Source organism: Polyergus mexicanus, unplaced genomic scaffold, assembly GCF_030449975.1.
Source record: "Polyergus mexicanus isolate NDT 795.1 unplaced genomic scaffold, iyPolMexi1.0 SCAF_14, whole genome shotgun sequence".
NCBI lineage: Eukaryota > Metazoa > Arthropoda > Insecta > Hymenoptera > Formicidae > Polyergus > Polyergus mexicanus.
The window spans coordinates 6,932,019-6,953,599 of record NW_027223334.1 but is presented as its reverse complement, the minus strand read 5'-3'; the positions used below and the strand labels follow the sequence as shown (position 1 = coordinate 6,953,599).

General features: G+C 44.7%; 1 protein-coding gene across 2 annotated transcripts in view; it reads left to right on the top strand.

Annotated features, from left to right (window-relative positions):
- LOC138939406 (RNA-binding protein MEX3B-like) overlaps positions 1-21,581 on the top strand; it is a 31,979-nt gene that overhangs the window by 6,784 nt on the left and 3,614 nt on the right. Inside the window, exon 1 of one of the 2 annotated variants that reach the window (XM_070307163.1) lies at positions 19,244-19,809. The exons of the other annotated variant lie outside the window; for it this stretch is intronic. Coding sequence (XP_070163264.1) covers positions 19,722-19,809 — 88 coding nt within the window. The 5' untranslated portion in view covers positions 19,244-19,721. Of the gene's footprint in view, positions 1-19,243; positions 19,810-21,581 lie in introns of those variants that run through there. 2 annotated transcript variants of the gene reach the window in all.

Below are 21,581 nucleotides of genomic sequence, written 5' to 3'. Positions count from 1 at the left end.
GCGACGGTGGTGATGATGGTGGTGGTGGTGGTTGTTGATGCCTTTGTTGGTCTCCAAAGCAGCTGCCGACCCACACCGGGCCTTTCCGTTCTCATGCTCGAAACTCGATCGACACTCGATCCGCAGGAACAAGCGAGTGAAAGAGAGAAAGAGAGAGAGAGAGAGAGAGAGAGAGAGAGAGAGAGAGAGAGAGAGAGAGAGTGAGTAAGGGGAATAGGGTAGGTAGGGCGAAGAGAGGAAGCGTCGGTCGCATACGGTGATGAGAAAGATCGGAATCAAGCCCGAGAGAATAAAAGTATAGCGGGAAGAGAGAGGAGAGAGTGAGAGAGAGGAGCATCAACTGTGGTACCAGCGCAAATTGTTTGAGAGCCGCTGTGGGTCTCGACGTGTTGCCCCCGTCTAGCAGATGTTTATGGCGCGTTGCCTGAAATGAGCGGTTTTTCTCGTTTTCTATTTATTTTGTCTGCCATATGCGCGCGGACTACCCTCCGGGCTTACCGACCAGAGGTCCTCTCTTGTCTGTTCAACTTCCCTCCGGAGTCTATCCTCGATAATTTTTCTTCTCGTTCGTTCTCGCGAGAAAATCATTGCGCGAGTAGCTGGAGTGATAGAAGAACAAATGACATTCATCGATTATACAATTGCGTCGATCATATAGTCGCGATATTACGTGTATCAATGACAGTTATATAACAAGTATTTTATATTGTCGATATAAATTATATTAACAATACGAAAAAATTAAAACACATTCAGGCGGAATGATGTGGTAAAAAGAAATATTATTTATGTTAATTGTACAGTATTTATAATACGATTGTCATCGTTGAGATTTCGATCGCGACGCGAGAGCATTACGTGTGAGAGAGACGTTGAATATATATATATATATATATATATATATATATATATATATATATATATATATATAATATTATTATTATTCTCGATAAAGGGGAAAGGGAAAAAATATATAGGCATATAAAATATGCACGTTACCGGCGCAACAATCGTGTTTTTGTGCATCTGTTTGAAAGCGAGCGCGCCGACCTTGAATTAAAATTATGCTGCACGCGACTTTTATTACATACCCATTCAAACGGCATCCGCTAATACGGACGTTAAACTACGCGCCATAGGTCAGGCGACTTGTATGCGCGTTCTTCGTCATCTCTAGTAATTTGGAAGGACGGGAAGGGCAGAGAGAATTCGATCTTTTATAATAATTCCCAACTCCTCGCGCTTTAAAAATGCATGAAGCTCTCGGGTCCGAGTTCTTGAAAATTTCCGACTTTTTGACCGCAGAGATGAATTTGCATCATTGACAAACGAGATAACGAAAGATGCAATTAAGAACTGCTTGTAATCGTCAATGAATAGCGATTGTTAACGTTAATTAACGAGGAAGGATCGCTTTTCGAATTGGATTTGTCGCGATATACATATTAAATATCCCCTCTTATCCGATTTCGTCGAGTAATTTTTACCGAACCGATATACGTCTCTTTCGCGAAAGACAGGGTAATATAGAATTTCGTTTCACAGACGAGACGCGCGAGAGTGGCTCGTTCATCGCAAGTGGATGGCCGGACGTCTTTGTTTGTTGCACGCTGCCAGACGTTGCGCGAGATATTCGAGGATACACACGAGGGGATATCGAATATCCGAGAGAGCGACGGACACACGACCGACCGGCCGAGAGAGACTTCGCTTAAGAACCTTCCTCGCTTTTCAGCTTCGCTGCCGGCCTCGTCCTTCCTCCGCCGGTCTCCTCCGTTCCCTTTGTCAGACCTCGATCCCGCTCTCTCGGTTTCCTTTACCTCTCTTTATCGCACGCGGCGACACATAGCCTGCATCCAGGATGGTGCACCCGCGGGCGTTGCGTATCGACCCGATGCGAGAGCTTTCTCAACGCTCGGGGCGCGATTCTACAATTCGCAAGGCTTGCAACAAAGTAATTCCGAATTATCAATGCGAAACTTCCACATGATATAACACAATGCCGGGCGTATATATATATATATATATATATGGTATATACGACATGAATATGTAAAGTAAAATTTCAAAACTAGAAAAAGATAAAAAATTTATCAATATTTATTCACATACAAATATATATGTTACATATATTTTTTTAGGATAAAAAAAAATGAAGAAAAGAGAAATCTTTTTTCTTTCTTCCCCCCCCCCCCCCACCCCTTTAAATGGAAACACTAGAATTATCTTGCATTTTCATGTCACCGATAACCGATATGTAAACGCGAAATTAAGCGACGATTATTTTATGATTCTTCGAAAATATGATTTGCCTAAAATTGAACATTGCATCGCGCAAAAATTGCAACGAGGTTCTCGAAGCCGCCTATGTCCGCTGCAGTTCGCGCATCGCGTGTGTATGGGAATGGATTCGGGCGTAGATTCGTGTGTGAAAAAAGTGTCATTCGAACGTTAAGGTGATTCTTTTCTTTTTCACAACCTTGGCGCACATCCTTTCCGCGGCACGCACGAGTATCCGATTATTTCGAAGACCGCGCGTACTAAGAGGAAGTGGTCCACCCACCTCTGTCTCTCTCTCTCACTCCCGTACGTATGTACGCATATACACACACGAGTTCGCGATGAAGACGCGAATGTGTATTATGACACGGATGCGCAGGCGGCGAGCGAGTCTCTCTCGCTCCATTTGGCCAATCCGCGTCTCGTGCACTCCGCTCGCAACAATGCGCTCGACGTGGCACTTCCGTTCGGACGAGGAAAAACGCCGAGAGCCCCTGTTAGAACGTACCTCGTTTCTTCCGAGACTCCCTTTAATGCATAAATAGTTGCGCTCGACTGCGGAAAAAATTATCACTTGTATGTAGTAAAGTAAGGATAACACTTTCTTATCTAGCGATTATACGAAATTACCCAGCAACGCGCGGTGCACTCTTTTCTTTCCGATCTTTTTCAATATCTCGGAATATATAAGTATACAAGTGTGAAAGTTTAATAATTGTTCGTTTTGAGTTGATTTTTGCTTTTAATCTACATTAAACTCCATTTATGGAACGAACGCGGACAAAAAGTCGAAGAGTACGGGGATGGGAGCGCGAATTTTCGACTCGTTTCGTGTTGGAGCGCTATTTTTTCCGAGGCTCAAGGAAAAACCTCGACCTCGCACACCGTCGAATCGACCTTTCTCCATCCTGGTCGAGAATCGAGTATGAATGTCGACCAAGCGGAGCACGTAAGAGAGCCTTCGTAGTACGTCGAACTGTGACGTAGTCGCCGGTGCGTGTCCTAGGTCAAGATTCAAGACTGTCTACTGTTGGCCGACCGCTTCTTTCTAGCCGAGGTTGGTGGTTGGTGGTTGGTGGTTGGCTGTGGCTGGTTGACTGGCTAGCTTCATCCTTTCGCCGTTCTTGGCTTCTCGACTCGGCTTCATTCGATCCTCGATGTGTGCGTGTGCAACGTACGCTCGCGCATCCTCGCGCGCGCCTGCGTGCGTGCGTGCGTGCGTGCGTGCAGCGAGAAACGAGACTCCCGCATACACGCTCGTTCTATTTCTCTCTCGCTCTATATCTCCTACACGGCGATGTTCTCTATCCTCCTCCTCCTCCTCCTCTTCCTCTTCTTCATAGCTTCGGCGTCTTCCCACTCATGGATTCGGTCGGTCCTTGTCGCACAGTCATCCGGCGTTCACTCTCGATCTCGAGAGGAGGCCGATCGGCTGTCCCAAACCTTTTTTTCTCCCGTCCTAGTTTAACGAAATCATACGGCGAGCACCGACACGAAATCGAATCCGTTTTCGAAGGTCAACGCGCGAAAGCACAAGCGTCCTTTGTCTAAAAAGAATCGTATCAGGCTTATCTTATAACATTTTATATTTATTCGTTATTCTTTACGTTTTCTTGTCTATACTATACCAACAATTTTTCAATTGTTGAGACTAATCGTGACTCACCGTCTCAAATGTACTTATATCTATCGAAAGTAAATAAGAAAGAACCAATGTATGAGATTAGATACGAGATGAAAAGATTTCCTTTGTTCCCAAATATACTATAGGACGAGAAAGCTGGCGTCGATATACTCGCGTGCGCGGCACGTGCTGCGAAGCGATACGTCGTTAGCTAGTACGTTAGCCAGACTTTAAGGCTTTTCTCACCGTTACGCAATCGCAAAAGCCGCGGAAAGGGAAAGCGACGACGACAGCATTCTGGCCGCTCCAACGAGATACGTACAGGTCCCGACGAGAAAAGAAGGGAGAGAGATAAGAAAAGAGCGTGTATGTGTGTGAGAGAGAGAGAGAGAGATGCGAGAATGTTTTATTTGATGTAGAAGATGACGAATAGCGGCACTGACCCACTTCCACCTCCTACCCCCTCTCCTTGCATTCTCTTCATTTTTCATTCGCTCCAAATAGACGAGCCCTTAATAGCGCTTTTGCACGAAGCTAATTGTAAGTTACTCGGCGCTACCTTCGTCGACAAATTCCCGACGGGGTGGGGGGGGGATGGGGGTCCTGCTGTTTGCCTTATTGTAAACATCACGATAAAATAAATATATAATTCCTCTTACACGACGATTTATAAATGTTGCGTTTTATATTTATTAAAATTTCTGCGCATTCTCGATAAAAATAATTGCGCGATAGCGGAACGTCAGTCTGTATTAAATTAGAACAATTCTCTTTGCACATTGATTCCTTTTGTCGACGTTGTTGCATATCCTGAAACTTTTTCACCTTACTAGACAATGTAGGAGCGCGACGGCCATAAATAATCGGTCTTTTTTTTTTCACGCGTTTCGACAACGATTACGGGGCAACCACCGCGTACATAATATATATATATATATATATATATATATATATATATATATATATATATATATACGCATGTGTATATATTATACGGCCGACGATAAGCGCGATTGTAAAGCCGTGCCTCGTGTTCCAATTATTCAGAGAGAAACTTTCGCTCTCGCGATATTATTGGGACATGTAATGCGATCGTTATTAAGTTGCCTTTACGCCCGACATAACATTTTGTTCTCAACGAGCGCGAAAAATGATCCGTTCTTATTTCTTTTTTTATACGACGATTATTCCGAGCGACATTTCGCGAGACTCGTCGACGATATACATATACCGTGTAATAACCGAAAACGAAACGTCGGTCGGTCTTTTGAATATCGGTCGCGTTCGTGGACATCTCTATTGAAATCGCTAAGCGTTCCTAACGAACAATACTTGCCGACATCGTTGTTCGTTAACGCGAAGATAAAGCGCGACGCGGCTCGGAAAAAAAGCGCTAACCCCGATTCATCGCTAATTGTTAGTAAGACACTAACGACGTTAGAACGACGCGCTCATGGTTGCGCCATGTGTTTCGCGCACACGTGTCATTCTCGGCAGTTGAGTCGGGAGATCGTTATTCAAATTTTAGTTTTAATATCTCTTCTCTCTGACGAACGAGATGAACGAAACTCGAATGAGCTCGACATGGATATATATATATATATATATGTATGTATTTGTATGTAACGCAATGGGAATCGCGAAACTCGTTACAATCGTAATTCCCGAATTTGTATGATAAAAAGATTGTTTGTTTTCATAGTATATAAAAAGGTCATATAAAAGTTAGATTAATGAAAAGTTAGGAACGCGAAACAGGTTAATAATTGTGCATTTTGCAATACAAGATTTATGATTTCAGGGATCACTAAAAATGTAATAATTAAACTTTTTTTTCTTTTTTTCTTTTTTTTTTGTCAGGAAAGAGATATCGATTTTGAAATGCATTTTGTCTCTCTTTCGTATAATTCTGCTTGGGATTTATAACTCGATTCGACGAAAGAGAGAGATTATTTACGTAAACGGCAATATCGATTATCTTTCTCTGTAAATATCCGTATGATATTTCGCGATCACCGATGTCGGTGATCTTAAACTCGATCGCGGCAAGAAATCGAGAGAAATATGTCGAAATGTATGTCGAAATTCACGACCATCCACACTTTTTCATGGAACGAGGATCGGCTGCTCGCGGCGATCTTTCGCGAGAGATCGCGCGAACGGGGGAATGATAAAACGCCCCAATAGTTCTCGAGATGCACAGATTCTCGTAGGTAGACAACAAAGAATCCGAGAGGTTCTCAATCTCCGGAGCGTGCGACGACCGCCGTGGTTCCCGCCCGTGGGCCTCGTGCCTCTCGCATACCCGTTCCTTTGTGTCCGGTCCTCTTTTGAAAAGCCGCCGCGAAGGAGAGCAGCTCGCCTTGAGACAAAGCGCATGCACCTACCTACCGACGCAGAAGCGCGTGTGTGGTGTGTGCGCTACCTTACCCACCCTCTCTCTGTCTCTCGCGTGCCCCGTCCTGGATCTCTCTCTCTCCCTCCCCTCCCCTCCCCTCCCCTTCCCTTCCCGTCCGTCCCGCTTCGGCTGTCTCCTCTTTCTCTATTATTATGTTTTTGCGATTTATTTGTGTCTGCATCGCGCGTCCGATTTTCGAGTTCTTTTTCCCCTTTCCTCCCGCCTATCTTTCTCCTCCTTCTTTTTCGAGCAGAAGTCGTCGGCCTCGCGCGCCGCGTCTTCCCGCGCATCCGCAGGTGCATCGTTCCTCACGAACTTTGCTTCTACAAGCAAGCAAACGAGAGAGAGAGAGAGAGAGAGAGAGAGAGAGAGAGAGAGAGAGAGAGAGATAACGGCGCATCGCACCTGCACGCACGTGCCAATCTTTTGTCAACGTCATTCGCGCCGAAAAGCGCGCGCGTCGGTTATAATCGGCTGCTTTAAGAAACAAGGTGTACGAACGCACGTGCCGCGGCTTCCTTCGGACAACGTGGCCGGACAGGTGCCCGATGTAATTAAGCCGACGACCTGACTGCTGGGTAGTGTGTCCTGCGCCGTCGCCTCTCCTCGGCGGCGCGCGCATTTCGCTAGAGCGCCCCCGAAATATTGTATTTCATTCCGCTTTCGACGCACCTGCTCTCTTCGAGATTTTCTTTCAAAGTGCCGGGATTCTTTTAAACGCGCGCTCGAAATTAATATGATTTCGACGCCGTAAACACGCGGGAACGATTTTCACATTTATTTAATCTTGACAATAAAATAAAAGCGTTAATATTCGTTCTCTCAATCGACGAAACTATATACGAGAATTAAACATGCCAAAATTCTATATTTCGGTCGTAAGCCGGAAAAAAAAAACACGTTATGTCCACGTCATGTTTCTATTTCGAAAGAGAAAGCGATGAATATATAGAATGGTTTAGCCACGTCCATCCGTCCTCTCCTCAGGTAGCCGTTTGACGTGTGGTGCGCGTCCTTTCGTCCGTCCAAGCAGGACGGCAATTTTCGGTACTATTGTGCGCGCCGAGGATATATTCCATGGCCTGAGCGTGTCCTTCCGGACCTGACCTCGTCCTCTCTCTCTCTCTCTCTCTCTCTCTCTCTCTCTCTCTCTCTCCATCGGGATTGCACGTTATAATACCTGTCTTTCAACAGTGAGCTATATACCTGCGTTTCACGAGGCTTCTCGCGTACCCTTCGTGCGGAACGTTTCACGTCGAACGATAATGGCCCGTGTCTAACAGCCGAGGCGAGCAAAGAGTACTTTGACTTGGAATTTTCCAGGCCGCTCTCCCGCGTTGCCTTGGTTTTCTCGTCACCGCATCTGTAAAATTCCTTACGATTACGGTCAATATTTTACGACGTCTCTCATTGAATTTAACAATTTTGGAATTAGTTTACTGCACGGGAGAAAAAAGGAGATACGATATATATTTCTGAGAAGAGAAAGTGGAAATTGATGGATACGATCATGGTAAGGCGAAGGCCACGACGACACTGTCGACGGAGAACATTGCTATCGGGACACGCAGATGCAAACATGATTTATCGCGGGGTAAAATCTTCCTGGCGAGGCGACGTTGTCAACGGTCTCTCCTACTTCCTGCCGATGACCGAAGAGACTTAGAAAGTACGGGGGGGAGGGAGAGAGGAGGAGGGAATTGGATAGTGTATTCGTCGCGACGAGCGCGCTCCGGCGACGACGACGACGACCATTGGCTGTGCGAGACGAGGCAGGACGAAGGAACGGAAGGTGCCCGGATCGTGCCTCGAATTCGAAAAGCTCGCTGGGCTCTCGTGCGTCTTGCCGTTACTCCTCGATCGAATGACTATTTCTGAGAACGGGTCGATTGATTTACAAGGAGCGCGTCTTAACTCGCCCGCCCGGTCCCTTAATTCGCCAATTAATAACGTCCAATCGGGCATTTTCAGGTTCCCCGAAAACAAAGTTAAATATGAAGGTGCGAAGAGAGGAGGGAGGGGAGTCTCGGCGCCTCGCGGTGCTTTTATCGAAACGCGGTCTCTTTTATGCGAAGCAGCAGCAGCAGCAGCAGCAGGTTCCCTTGTCAAATTTCTCAAGATATCTTTATGTCGCATCTTTTTGCCTAAAGAGAATGCGTTGAATTTCGAGCTGGCAGACAAGCAGCGGCTACGCAAAGCAGATTACGAGCCTCTTCGTTTACGTCTAGCCGGTGTGGGTGGTACGAGGAGAATGGAGAGACGTTAGAAGGAAAGAAAGCGAAAATCCGACCTGACCGGTCGGTCGGCCAGCCACTCGGGTTTATCCGTGCCACCTTATCTCGTTCAAACAATCCTGTTATCAGAAGTCTCCCGGCTTCGCGTATCGCGTTCCGCGACCGGTTCGTCGCTTCGTCGCTCCTCATCGTCTTCTCCGCAACGCGGTTCATGGTTCTTGCATTGAGCACCACTGAGGTGCCTCGAATCGTTGAACCACGGAGTGGTTCAGTGGCTCCAAGGCCGGCGGAAACTACGACGGGTGGGATGTGCGGGGCAGAACGGCCCTTCTTCGACTGGAATCGTTTCTCTCTCTCTCTCTCTCTCTCTCTCTCTCTCTCTCTCTCGTATAGCGCGAGCTTGAAGGAGCGCGCCTTCCTCCGTCGACCTCTGCTTCTTCGCACAGTCTTCGTGGTCTCGCGAGGAAGAAGTAGAATAAGACGAAGACGACAACGACAAAGAGAAAGAAGTCAACGATACAAGAAGGAGGAAGAAGAAGTTTCTCGTAGGCGAGAAAAATGTCCCGCGTGCTGCTCCATCGTCGTCGCTTCGTCTCGACGCCCGGCGTCGATGGGCATTTTGTTTTCGAATCGCTCGCGGCGACGCGTGTTTCGTTCGTGGAAAGTTCAACGCGCTCTCCCGCGTGTCTATGACATCTTTACGGCGTGATCACGATCTCGAAAACTCTCACCCTGGCATATCATCGATAGCGAAACTTTTAATTATTGAAAAATACCGTTTACCGTAGATAATGTTCAATGACAAGTCTAATTATTGGAAAGATGCATTCGTTATCCAAATATTGCATCCTTTCATTAAGAATGTTCAATAACAGCGTGATACATTGTCTTAGGAGGCAACGGGTGTTGACATTTTCATTACTTCAATGTCAAAAGCATGTCTCGATTTATTTTTATTAAAGATTGTATATTACGCAGCATTATATGGATGGAAATAAATAGAGTTGTTTGCGAAAAGAACTCTGTTGGAGTTGCGATTAGAGTTCAGGTAGACGTAAACGAGACCGGCATGATTTGCGTTTCGCATCGCATATTGATGCGAGTCATTCGAAAGTTACATCGTACGGGTTATATTTCACTCATTTGCAGCGAGTCGCATTTCTTTGTATATCGTGTCATGTGTATTCGCTACGAGAAAACGACACAAGCGCGCCATCGTTGGCGGACTGATCGAATCCAGTCCGTGTTTAGTTTTCGTATCAATCTCCTCTCTTTCTTCTTCTCTTTCTTAGAAAGAGTTCTAGATCCATTTTAGGAGTGAAATTTGCGAGATTATCAAGCCCATCCCGACTGCACCAGATTTTCGGCGAGTGAAAATTCTAAATTCGCGGAATTCTAAAGACGACGCGCAAGCATGATCGATCGGTCTTCTCTCCAGAATTTCAAGACTAGATAAGAACGTTGTCGAATGTCGCTTATCGATCTCAAGATTCGCGCGCGATATCGCTCTCTCTTATGAAATCTTTTTCTCGCGTATTCTCGCCGTGAAAAGAAATACGGTTTAGCACCTATTCTTGGCTCTTGAGATCGCGCGGCTATCTCGTTATCGCGACTCTCTCCCTAGCAGAGCTCGGTAATCGTGCGGAACTCTATACGTCCCGGCGTTTCAACAGTTGTGATTAATTTTAATTTTAATTTAAACACTTGTACGCACACATTGATTACATTGATCGAAGATCTGTGCGCGTTGACAAGTTGAAAGCGATTTGGATTTAAGTCGAAAGCGATTACGAACGTTAGGCACGCAATTAGAAATCGTTGGGTTGACCAATGCGTGTTATTACCGAATACCTTTAGCTTATTGTGCAACTCGTGCCATTTGATGACGCGCGTCACACATAAGCTAACGCATTTATGCAGGATAAGTGAAGTTAAATTTGACGCCATCTCCTCACAAATTTTGCGGGAGGTTGTAATATTTCTCGTCTCTCGTTCGGTATTCTTGGACGATCTATTTCCTTCTACTTGATCCTTTACCGAGGCTCCAGGAGGCATTGCGAGCTTTCGTCGGAGAGCGCGTTCTCGCCGGAGCGCGGAGGTTCGTGAGAAAACTTTACGAGAACGGAGATCGAACGCGAATTTCTATCGATTGATCGCGATCGATCAAATTTCAGATATACATATGAAAACTGGAATCCAAATTTTTCCAAAAATCTAGAATCGAAACGCCGTTACCCTTTTAATCACGATACACATTTCGTACGTATCGTACGATTTTCTGTTTATCTTGCGATTGATACTCGCGCAATATTAAATATTTCACTTATATCACGATCGAAATGATGAATCGTCAGATTACGTAGCTGTATTCTCTCGATAAATATTTCCGATTCCACATGCAAGTAACGCGATATCGCAGATAATATTGCGACTTTGTTGCACGCGGCCAAGCAGTAGTCTATCTATCTCTCTCTCTCTCTTTCTTGTCCGTTATAGATAAAGTATCGATCAACGCCTTTATGCGAATAGTCAGCTTGCATCGCTCGCTGACGCGAAGAGACAATCGATAGACGTGATATAAATATCGGGGCAGTAGAGTCCACGTAGTAACAATTATTTTTACTCTGTAAAGATGCGGCTGTAGAAACGGTTCGTGGCAACTCGTGGCAATCTTCTTTATACTTGAGATATCGATTTCTCTCATACGAACGCGTAAGTGCAAGGAACCATGCAGTTGCGTGACGTGTGTTTACACTCAATTCGCAACTGACGGTGCCGCAGTGGATTTCGCGATAAATTCAAGGATGTACGCGGATCTTCAAGGTTTCGTCTGTGTAATGTCTACACCATTGTGACTTTCGCGATATTTGTATGTCGGTTATGGTAGCCATAATAATGGAGAAAACATGACTACTTAAAATATATTTAAAATAATAAGATTTAGTAATTATATTATATCGACGTGATATTAGTATAAATAAATCATGTACGCAGAGGCTGTTTGTGACAATTTTCGATAAAAATGTATATCGCGTTTATTACGCAACGCGAAACAAATCGCGAAAATATTTCGAGAAAAAGTTGAAATTTATTTATCAAATACAAGATACACTGTGCACTTGGAATTTTAATTAACATTGATGTTTACCGTATGACTTTTCGATATTACAACATTGATGAATTTTAATTCTCTCTCTCTCGAAATTTATACTTGTATATCTGGTGCAACGTGTTATTCTTGTCGCTTGTAAAACTTTACAAGAGTACGTATGTCGCGGTGCCATAGGATAAAGGAAACGTCGTCGTCATTGCCAAAGTATGCACTCGCCTATGATCGCGTTACATATATATACCTTGCAAGAATTGCAGACTCTGTTCGTCGAGAAAAAAACTCGCGCCCGTGAATGTGCATGCGCGTAACGCATCTATCTTTTTTTATAGATATCGTATTTATTATATTTACGGTTAACGCGCGGCGGTTAAATCGTGATTATAAAAATCTGTTAAAGTGGGATAACGCGAGTACACCCGTGAAACTGTCAATATAGATTTCCCGCTCTTTTCTCGCCCGCGTGTTTATGGCGAGCAACGATTGAGGGGCACAGCGTGAAACGGTAAAATCAAGGGAGTTGTATCGACGGACATACAGTTTCGGCATATTTCCCACATCGCCGCGTATCGTCAGGTCGAGTGGGTCGAACGATTTTCGTTCAGGTAGCATCGAAATTCGATTGTATTTGTCGAACAATCCGAGATATCCGGCTCATTTCGGTCAAGCGACCGCGTTCATTCTGTCTGTCTCTCTCTCTCTCTCTCTCTCTCTCTCTCTCTCTCTCTCTCTCTCTCTCTCTCTCTTTTATTCGGCTACTCATCCTCTTTCTTTTAACCGTCTTGGTGCGGTTTGCGGGAAAAAAATTTGAAGAAATATTTCAAGATATATATAACTCCCGCGGTCCCTCTCTTCTCTTTCCGTTTTAACGGTAAAGAGCTTCGAGATATTTACAAAACGCGCGCGCGACGTTTCTTTCACTCGTCTTTGGTGGTGGCCCGGGGCCTGCTTCTGCCGAAGCGATTTTCTCTTTAGGTAACGTAAATGGCACGGATTGGTCCAGACTCAGGTCTCTGTTCCTGAATAAGTTCCCATGGAAACCATTGGCGTAGCCGGCCGCTAATCTTTTCTAGAGCCATCGGCACACCACGAGCATGCACCGCACGTAGGTATATCGATCGTTCGTTCGGAGGGTGAGAGAAAGAGCGCCCTACGAAAAATCTACCCTAGTACTAGAAAACGTCGAGGTTGTATAGTCGCGGACATCTCTCGACGCGAAATTATCGAGTCTTTCGCGCGACCTTCTCGCGAAATCAAGCGTGTGTGCGTGCGCGCTTGTCAGCGCATTCGATTATATTTTCTTCTCGTTGATCTGACAGGAGGAGGAGGAGGAGGAGGAAGGAGATCGCGTTCTCTCGACAGATAAACGATTGTCGGATACCGCGCACTTCTACGGATGCCACGACTGAATGAGAGGACAATGAAAACAGTGCGCTTATCGCACGTGCGAGATACGTCGCGACTCGCCTTGCGTACGAATCGCTCGCTTTGCGTCGCGAATAATCAATGAATTATTGACCACGAGAAGACGACTGGTTGATCTAATCGGCCGTTGAATCGCGCCGACTTATAAGTCCGAATAAACGACGGGAATGCCGACCGCTACGGCGAATAATGCGAGAAACGATTGTTATTCGCGAACACTCGAACAAGTCTCGCGCGTTATATATATATATATATATATATTACATAATGATCGCAGCGCGGTGTAGCATGGTTGCGGATGATTCACTGTTAGGTCAATATCTCAGGCTGGAAACACACCGGTCGGGCCTGTTATACGACGAGGGCTGTTTCTGCGAGTGATCGATAAGCCACGCGTGTCTCGTCGGGAGCGAATGTGCGTGCGTGCGTGTATCGTCGTGGAGGGATCGTTTAGTTCGATTGGTTAGAGGGTAGACGATGACGACAGAGAGAGGGTTAGGCGATACGAAAGATAATCCCGTATACACGAATAATTAATTTAATTTTCGGACATTCGCACCGAGTGTGATATTTACAACGATGTATTTTCGCAGAAGCGAAAAAGGCATAAACGAAAAAGCCTCGGAAAATTTCACGTCTGTTGTCATTCCAAATTTGTAATTTTTTATCGACGAGATATCGATGAAGAATAGTTTGTCGAGCGCGTACGCGCGTGACAATTTTTTTTCGAAATAATCGCATACGCGCTTAATTTTTTCCCCCGATAAGTCCACGCATTACCGTTATCGTAGTTGGAATTATCACATCCTCTGTCCTTATGATAAATAATTTTGTAAGTGTGTGGAAAATAAGCGTGACGTTACGTTATCATATCGCGTGGAATAAAAATATTTTTCCAATATCCCGTTTCTTCCATATATATGGTATTTGTAATTTTGTATTGACGAGATATTGATGAAAAATAGTTATATATATATATTGCTTTGGAAATTTCTATTCATTTATTTTGAAAAAGATATAATTATATTTCTCGGATGATTTTAATAAATAGTGACTCTCAATTTTTTTAGATCTACTTTAATAACGTCGCGCTTCGTCATTTTACTATCATATTAGTAATGTCTTAATCTCTCTCTCACAGAAATATAATTTAGATCTTTTTTGTATAGAAACATTGTATATGGGAGAGACGCATTTCTTATTACTGTGTTGTTTCTAATCGTACTCTCAACGCTTCCAAAGTTTCCCCATTGTGTTTTTTTACGTGAATCATGATGACAATGCTCGCAAAAGGGGATGGAGTAACGAAACTATATACACATGCATTTGTGTATGGATCGAGAATACCTGCCATTAATATATATATATCCTATACACTTTTGCAAGATGTGCATTCTACAAGCGCTACGCTCGCTTGCTCGGGTCTCGGTGACGTAAAACCTGACGAGTCGGTCGCGTATTATTAATATTGCGCTGGTAACGATACGCCGCGATTCGTTGTATAAAGACGCTAATTAATGCAGTTCAACCGTTGCCCAATATCGATCCTCTCCGCAAGCCGGAAGGTCGAGAATAAAAAACGTTTCACGGGCGACAGCGTCGTTCAACAAAGTGAAATAAAAAAGATGTACTATATCGTGGATTGCAGGAATAAATAGAGACATTTATCTAGATATCGATGTTTTTATTCATGCCATGAATTCTGTATTGGATAAACGGTTAATGTTTCTCGTCTTCGTCTGGTATTTATTTATCAATTATAAATCAAAATGTTTTTCTCTCTTTTGATAATGAATTAAAATTAATTACAGCAACAGTCAATGTGTATTATGTGTATTATGAGAGTGTACTTTATTGGATAAAGTGTTAACTTTAATTACGTATTATTCATAGCAAAATATTAATAATTCGATGATGCAGGGATATAGTAACTGCGATTTTAGAAAAAGAGGCGATTCTGGAAAACAGTTGGAAACAGGAGACGCAGTTAGATCGACGTCGTCTTTGTCGTCCTTCTTCGACGCTCCATGTTCTCCGATGCTCGATGAATGGACGTACTATTCGCTTGTAAGGTATCCATGCAGTGTGCGTGACGCTTGCGCGAGTCGACGAGAAAGACTGGGAGGGACAGAGAAAGAGTGACATGCGGCGCGACGGCGTGGGTTGACCGGCGCGCGTTTTGACATTAAATTGGTTCACCCACGCGTAACTTTCTAACGTACCGATGTTTCCCAATTCGCAAATCACGCGGATTGCACGAATGTGCAATTTGCTAAACCTCTTTTCGGCTTCACGCGTCCTCTTTTAAACGTATATTTCTCACTTCGTACAAACTAATCGCGAGAATTTTACTACGCTTTCGTAGACAATATTGTTTAATGTGTGAAGAATATTGTCTTTTGATAAATTATCAAATTTTATTTATAAATATCTCGAGTTATATTTTGCACGAAGCTAATTTTTATGTAAAAAATTATTTGATCTTTTTTAATTGATTTACAAGATTGATCGCTTTATATTTGATCACATCGTTGAAGGAGTTCTCGCTCTCGGCAGTCACAATTATCCGGACATTTTTCTCGAGTTTTTCAAAAATTACACTTCCCGACGTGTGCTGTTTCTCGAATGATTGATTCGTTTCTGGAGATGCCGTTGTCTCTTCGAGCCGAGATGAAAATGAACGAACGATATACATAATGTTCGCCGTTAACGCCGCCAACTCACGACACGCCGGAGTACTCGCCCATGCTTTACAGTTGAGGATTGTAAATTTATCCAGATACTTCTCTCCTCCTTCTACCTCTGTATCCTTTTTTTTATTTATCCATTCGACGATACGCATCGTCTCGCCGTTTCTCTTCTCTTCCACTCGTCGCGACTCACTTACGATAATCGTTTGCGTGTCGCGTTGATCATCTTACTGCCTTCATGTAGAAGGCAAGCATCAAAATGGCGAAATTAATTTGCAAAAGTCTTTTCTACGTGCCTTCGCAACAGCTCTGTCACTCGACTACATCGTAGTCCTCTGTCATCTCTTTTTCGTGGGACTTCTTTCGTTGTCTTCACGAGAGATGAAGCGATCTCGCGCGTTGCATAATCGCGTACCGTGACCCTGTTCCTTTAACGAAGTAACTACTCGATACGTGGTTGCCTTCGCTTCACGTTTTCATCGAGATAAATCTCGTATTCAGTCCCGAGATCGACACGTCGCGGTCGATCAAGAAGAGTTAAAATACATTTTATCTCCGTTTATAACATTGGATCTAGAATATATCTTTGAGATTCTCGATCGACCTCGCGCGCCATTTCTCCAAGGTTTGTATTTTTCTCTCGGTAAAAGTAAAATAGGCGAATCTCTACTAACGGTCGCACCGCAGACAGATCGCTCCCGAAGTTTCGCAATCGATTCGCGTCACGCGCATTATTCGCGTTTCGGATCAAGTGATTCGCTTCGCACGCGTACCGGCAGGCGTCTATATAAGCTTCTTTTCGCGTGTTTAAATACGAATATGTAATTGTGCCAACTACGATCTCGTCATTATTTCTCTAATATTATCCGTCGAATACTTGTGTCGATTTAAAAATTTAAAACTCCAACAGAACGAGACACACGATGGAATAACCAGCGTGACAGACGCCCGCATACGTATATACACACACACACACACACATCTCGGTTCATGAAAACAGGGAAATCGGAAGGATATGAAAAAAATTTCTACCGAGTGGTGGTCGAAAACAGGAAACGCTAGTCGCGCGCTAGAAGTCACAGCGGCTGCTCAGGGCGTTAAATTATTCTTTTAGAAGCATTATTTATGGGCCCGGTATAACCATCGGTCCCGCTCCTTCGCGCGTGCATTTCCGCGCCGACTCGCGAGAAGACTCGTTCCTTCGTCGCAGTTTTACGTCCCGCTAATTTCCGCTCGCGACGTGCGGAATCCCGCGTGTACGCACAGGCACGTGTAGGTACGCGCGTTTTCATTCGATCGATTGTTCAGTTCCCACTGCGAAGATATAAATTTCGCATATATACGGCGGTTATCGCGGTGCGAAGCGAGCCGCCAGAGACGGACGAGGGACTGTAATAATCTGGCGGCGCGTTGGCCGCCAAGGTGAAGAAAGAGATGAGAGTAAGAAAAACAAGGGGGAGATATTGAGAGAAATAGCGAAGAATGGCAGAGAGAGAGAGAGAGAGAGAGAGAGAAAATAGCTCGCGACAGGGACGTGAATCGAATCGAACAAAGAGACGCGTTCGACGACCTCCAATGAAATTTGTTCGAGCAGAAAGAAAATCGACTCGATGTTTATTTTTCATTTCAAAAAATTTACTATTCTTTCACCGAGAGAATTCGCAGTAAAAAGTAGGCGCGACAAATCTAGAGAAACACCTTATATAATATATATATATATATATTGTCTCTCTTAATCTTCGGAACGATTTGTAAGCGACGCGACCGAAGTTTCTTTCCTCGCCGTTCATGGCCGAAGCTTTTATCGGGCATTGTTTCCGCTCCCTCGCTCGATGAGTTTGAGGTAGGTCGATCGACGAATGACTCATTCTGTGGACTCTCGACCGAACGAAGGGACTCTGGGTGGAGCGGCTTCGATGGTGGGCAACGCGTCCCATTATATCCATTGCGGCTCGTTAATATCGTGACATCCAATATCGCGTAATTATAACCATACTGTTCCGCCGCATAAGTCCCGAACGACGGGGTTCTCGTAAACTGATAATGACTCATCGACGAGAGCGAGAACGCGTCTCGTTTTTTCCATAATAGTATCGAGTTTGTATTATATTTTGAAAGAAATTTCGTTGTGTCATATATTCATTTCGGAGCGGGAACAAAAGATTTAATTTTATAATATGGTATATAGATTCTTAAAAGACAGAGAAATGTTTCGATCGATCGATACGCTTCCGGAGACACCAACCATCGCGCGTTCATCGTTGCCGAAGGCTCGGGGGATGCTCTTACTATTTTTTCAAGGACCATCGTTCCGCTGCATTTCCATAGAAGATTAACGGCCTGGCATAATCTACATTTTCCATCGTGGGATCTCGATGGAACCTCGTCGAGAACCTTCTCGTACGAACGAATGGTATTATCACGAGGATTGCTGTTCGAGTCCGGAGCTAAAGAGCGCGAGGCGTGTGGTCGGAAAGAGAAGCGGAAGACAGAGAGGAAAGGAAAGAGGAAAAGAGTAGGAGGAGAACGAACGTTGTCGGGCCGCGGTGTCAGTGGAGTTCAATCTTAATATAGTATGACCTCCACTGCCATTCGAGACAGTGTCGTCGGACGCGCGACGTTCAGTTGCAACTGCGAACGAACGTGCGAGCGAGAGAAGAAAGGGAGAAACGAGAATCGACCGAGAGAGCGAGAGTGATTAAAAGTACAAGAACGAACAAGGATGCGAAAAGTAGCTGGGGGAGGGAAACGGGAGGGGCGCTAGAGAGAGGAAAGGAAGATACGCGAAGAGAAACGACGACGGAGGAAAGAGAGTGTCGCTGAACAGATGATGCGCGCGTTGCACCTTATTCCCCAGTCCGATGAGTGAGCCTTGCCTCGGTTATTTCAGAGACATCAGCTCCTTCGCGAGGGTAAGAGAGAGAAGAGAGGAAAGAAAGACAGAGAGAAGAGAGAAACGGTGCATGCGTGCGCGCGTATGCTTAGTCGTCGAGAGTGTCATCGATCTATTTCGAGAGGAGGCTGGAATTTCTGGCCTTCGCGAGGGGTCAGTAAAAGTATGGGAGAGAATGAGAGAAGGAGAGAGAGAGAGAGAGAGGAAATCTCTCGCGTGTAGAGGGAGAAAATAAAGGAGGAAAGAGAAGGAGACGACGATGGACGGAGGACGGGGACGGGTCGTGTTACCACACCTGCGCGCGCAGTCGCCGATCTGGACTGCACGATGGTCAACGCACGAATGACCGCGTGCTCCTACGTCTTCTTTGGACGAGCTGTCGAGAGAAAGAAAGAAAGAGAGAGAGAGAGAGAATCGCTTGCCGCAATGATTTATAATTTATAATGTAAGGGCACAACTCCATTCGTACAGCGCCGCTGGGATTTGTTCTTCTTTAGTTTTTCGATAACGGAATTACAAGTATGTTAACCGTTGATTCTTTAATGCGTTTCATAAATTAAAAGATACGTTGATAAACGCGGTCTCTTAAATCATTTATATTTGATTTTCTCGATAATAAGATTTTTACTTTCGGTTATTGCGCCCTTCGTGAAGAATGGTCCCGAATTTTGGGAAACTTGCAGGTGTGCGTTGCGAAAAATGAGCGAAACGCGAGGGAGGAAGATTAATCGTTTCCAGCGCGATAAGTCTACTTTGTGAGGGAGTATTTGTACAAAGGCGGCGTCGACGGCAGAAACGAGTTATCGGCAAGTTATTGGAGTTTTCTCCACTATATCGTTGGCGCGCGTGTCGAGTGGGGTTACGTTTAGAAGGGGTCGAGGAGAAAAGGGATGGTAGGAGGCGCGCGGGTGAAAGAGGCAGAGGATCTAACGATATGGTGGGGGGAGAGAGCGACGGTGGTGCTCGTCGGCCGTTGCATTGTGGGGGTGTTGGCCTTCAACTTGACGACGCAGTTTCACTGACCTGCCTGAGAAACTCGTGATACCAGCTCTGTGCGCGGACTTACGGATGCATCCACGACGCCAAAGGATACCGCGACTTAAGGGTCCAGCGGGTCCTAAACAAACCATGCTGTCGCCGAGGAAACTGCGTATTTGTAATCTTAAATTTTGTAGCCTCTCTCTATGCGCGACGACTTGCGCGTGAAGAAGCGAATAGTGTTGATAATGAATTTTTTGATAATATAATTTTCTAAAAAAAAAAAAAAAAAAAAAAAAAAAAAAAAAAAAAGTTTCAAGGTAAATAAAATATTTTTCTGTGTAGTAAAATGAAAAAAAATTTATATGATAGTATATATATGTGTATCTTTATTACACATATTTTATTTTATATAACAATTTGTAAATTCAGAACACTTGATATTTTGATGATCAATTTTGTATAAAAATCTTGTTTCTCTAATTTCTAATCTTTTGAGAATTCTTTGATGCAGCCTTAAGTGTCTCTCCGTTCGGATATTTTGTCGAGTATAATTAAAGCAAAGACAAACAGATGGCCCACGAGTGTCTCATTTTACATCTTCGTCGAAACATGCCACTTTAAGCTTTTCAAAAAGTGGCTATAAGCATTATTTCCTTTTGGAAATTTTGCTTGGAAAAGATCTATTCTAAAAATTCGTCTGCAAATATTTAATTAAAATAATCTCATTAAAATAATCCTTCGTGATGTAAACAATTTTAAAATAATCCGTATAAAGTTTAATATAAACAAGAAATGATATCGAAGATTTTGCACGAAGACGGATTTAAAAACCTCACAGCTTATATTCGACGCCGTATGCATTCGAGTTACACAGAGCGTCTATAATGCAGCCATGGGCCGCCAGTGGAAGCCTGTAACTATTGATCCTGCAGCCTTTTGGGAGCCGCCACTGCTGCTGCCGTAGATTTTAGCAAACGTCATTCTAGCGCGTGATGTATCGTGGGAATGAAGAGACGTAGCTTCATCGAGAATGGCCTTCGCTCATTATTTGTACTCTCATTCGGAGAACGTTACCACGCGCCTTCGTGTATCAGTCGGATGATCATCAGTCAGATGATCATCAGTATGAATGACGAGCTATCTCCGGCGGACAGAAAGAGAGTAAATTTGTAATTGGTTTACATATTTCGCGACAAATTCTCAAGTCCTCGTAGATTCTCGTCGCAGTCGCGATTACATCTAATTGGGCCGAAGGGTACTTTAATCATTGCGCGTACTCTGTGCACTCGAGTAGATCCATGCCTGGATTCGCTAATCCACGTTTCCGCGGTACGAAAGAAGCGCGGCGGATCGGAGGAAGACTCGTTTCATTCGATCCTCTCTCGTCCCTTAGACGAGACGAACAAAGCAAAGGGTCCCCCGAGCAGCATCGTGTTCTCCGACGAACGGGGCCTTCTTTCTTTCTTCTCTCTTCCCTACCTCTTCGTCTCGCCTCACCTTAGCCGCGGCCCTTCAACTGTCTATGACCCACGCCCCACCTCCTCCTCTTTCTCCACCACCATCGGCATCACCGTCACAACCATCGTCGCCACCTTTCTCGAGGTTCTACGAGCGCGGCGAACCTTCTTCTCCTTGGCGGGTCTTTACTCTCCTCGTATACCTGAACGCAAGTTCGTCTCTCGCGCGCGCCTGCACGGTATTCTCCGATCCACCTCTTCCACCTGCTCTCTTACCTCCCCGCATAGAGTTATTTAGCCGCACCAAAGCCACTCCGATTTGCCTTAGGCAAATTTCCGGAATAAGGGAGTGAGAATCTTGGAGGAGCGGAAACTCGGCTGGACGCGCGCGCGCGCGCGCGATTCACCAAACGCGCCTTTCCAGTGCTTACTTGCACGCAAGCAAGATCTTCGAGTCACTCCTCTCTAATACCTAGGAATACGAAAATTT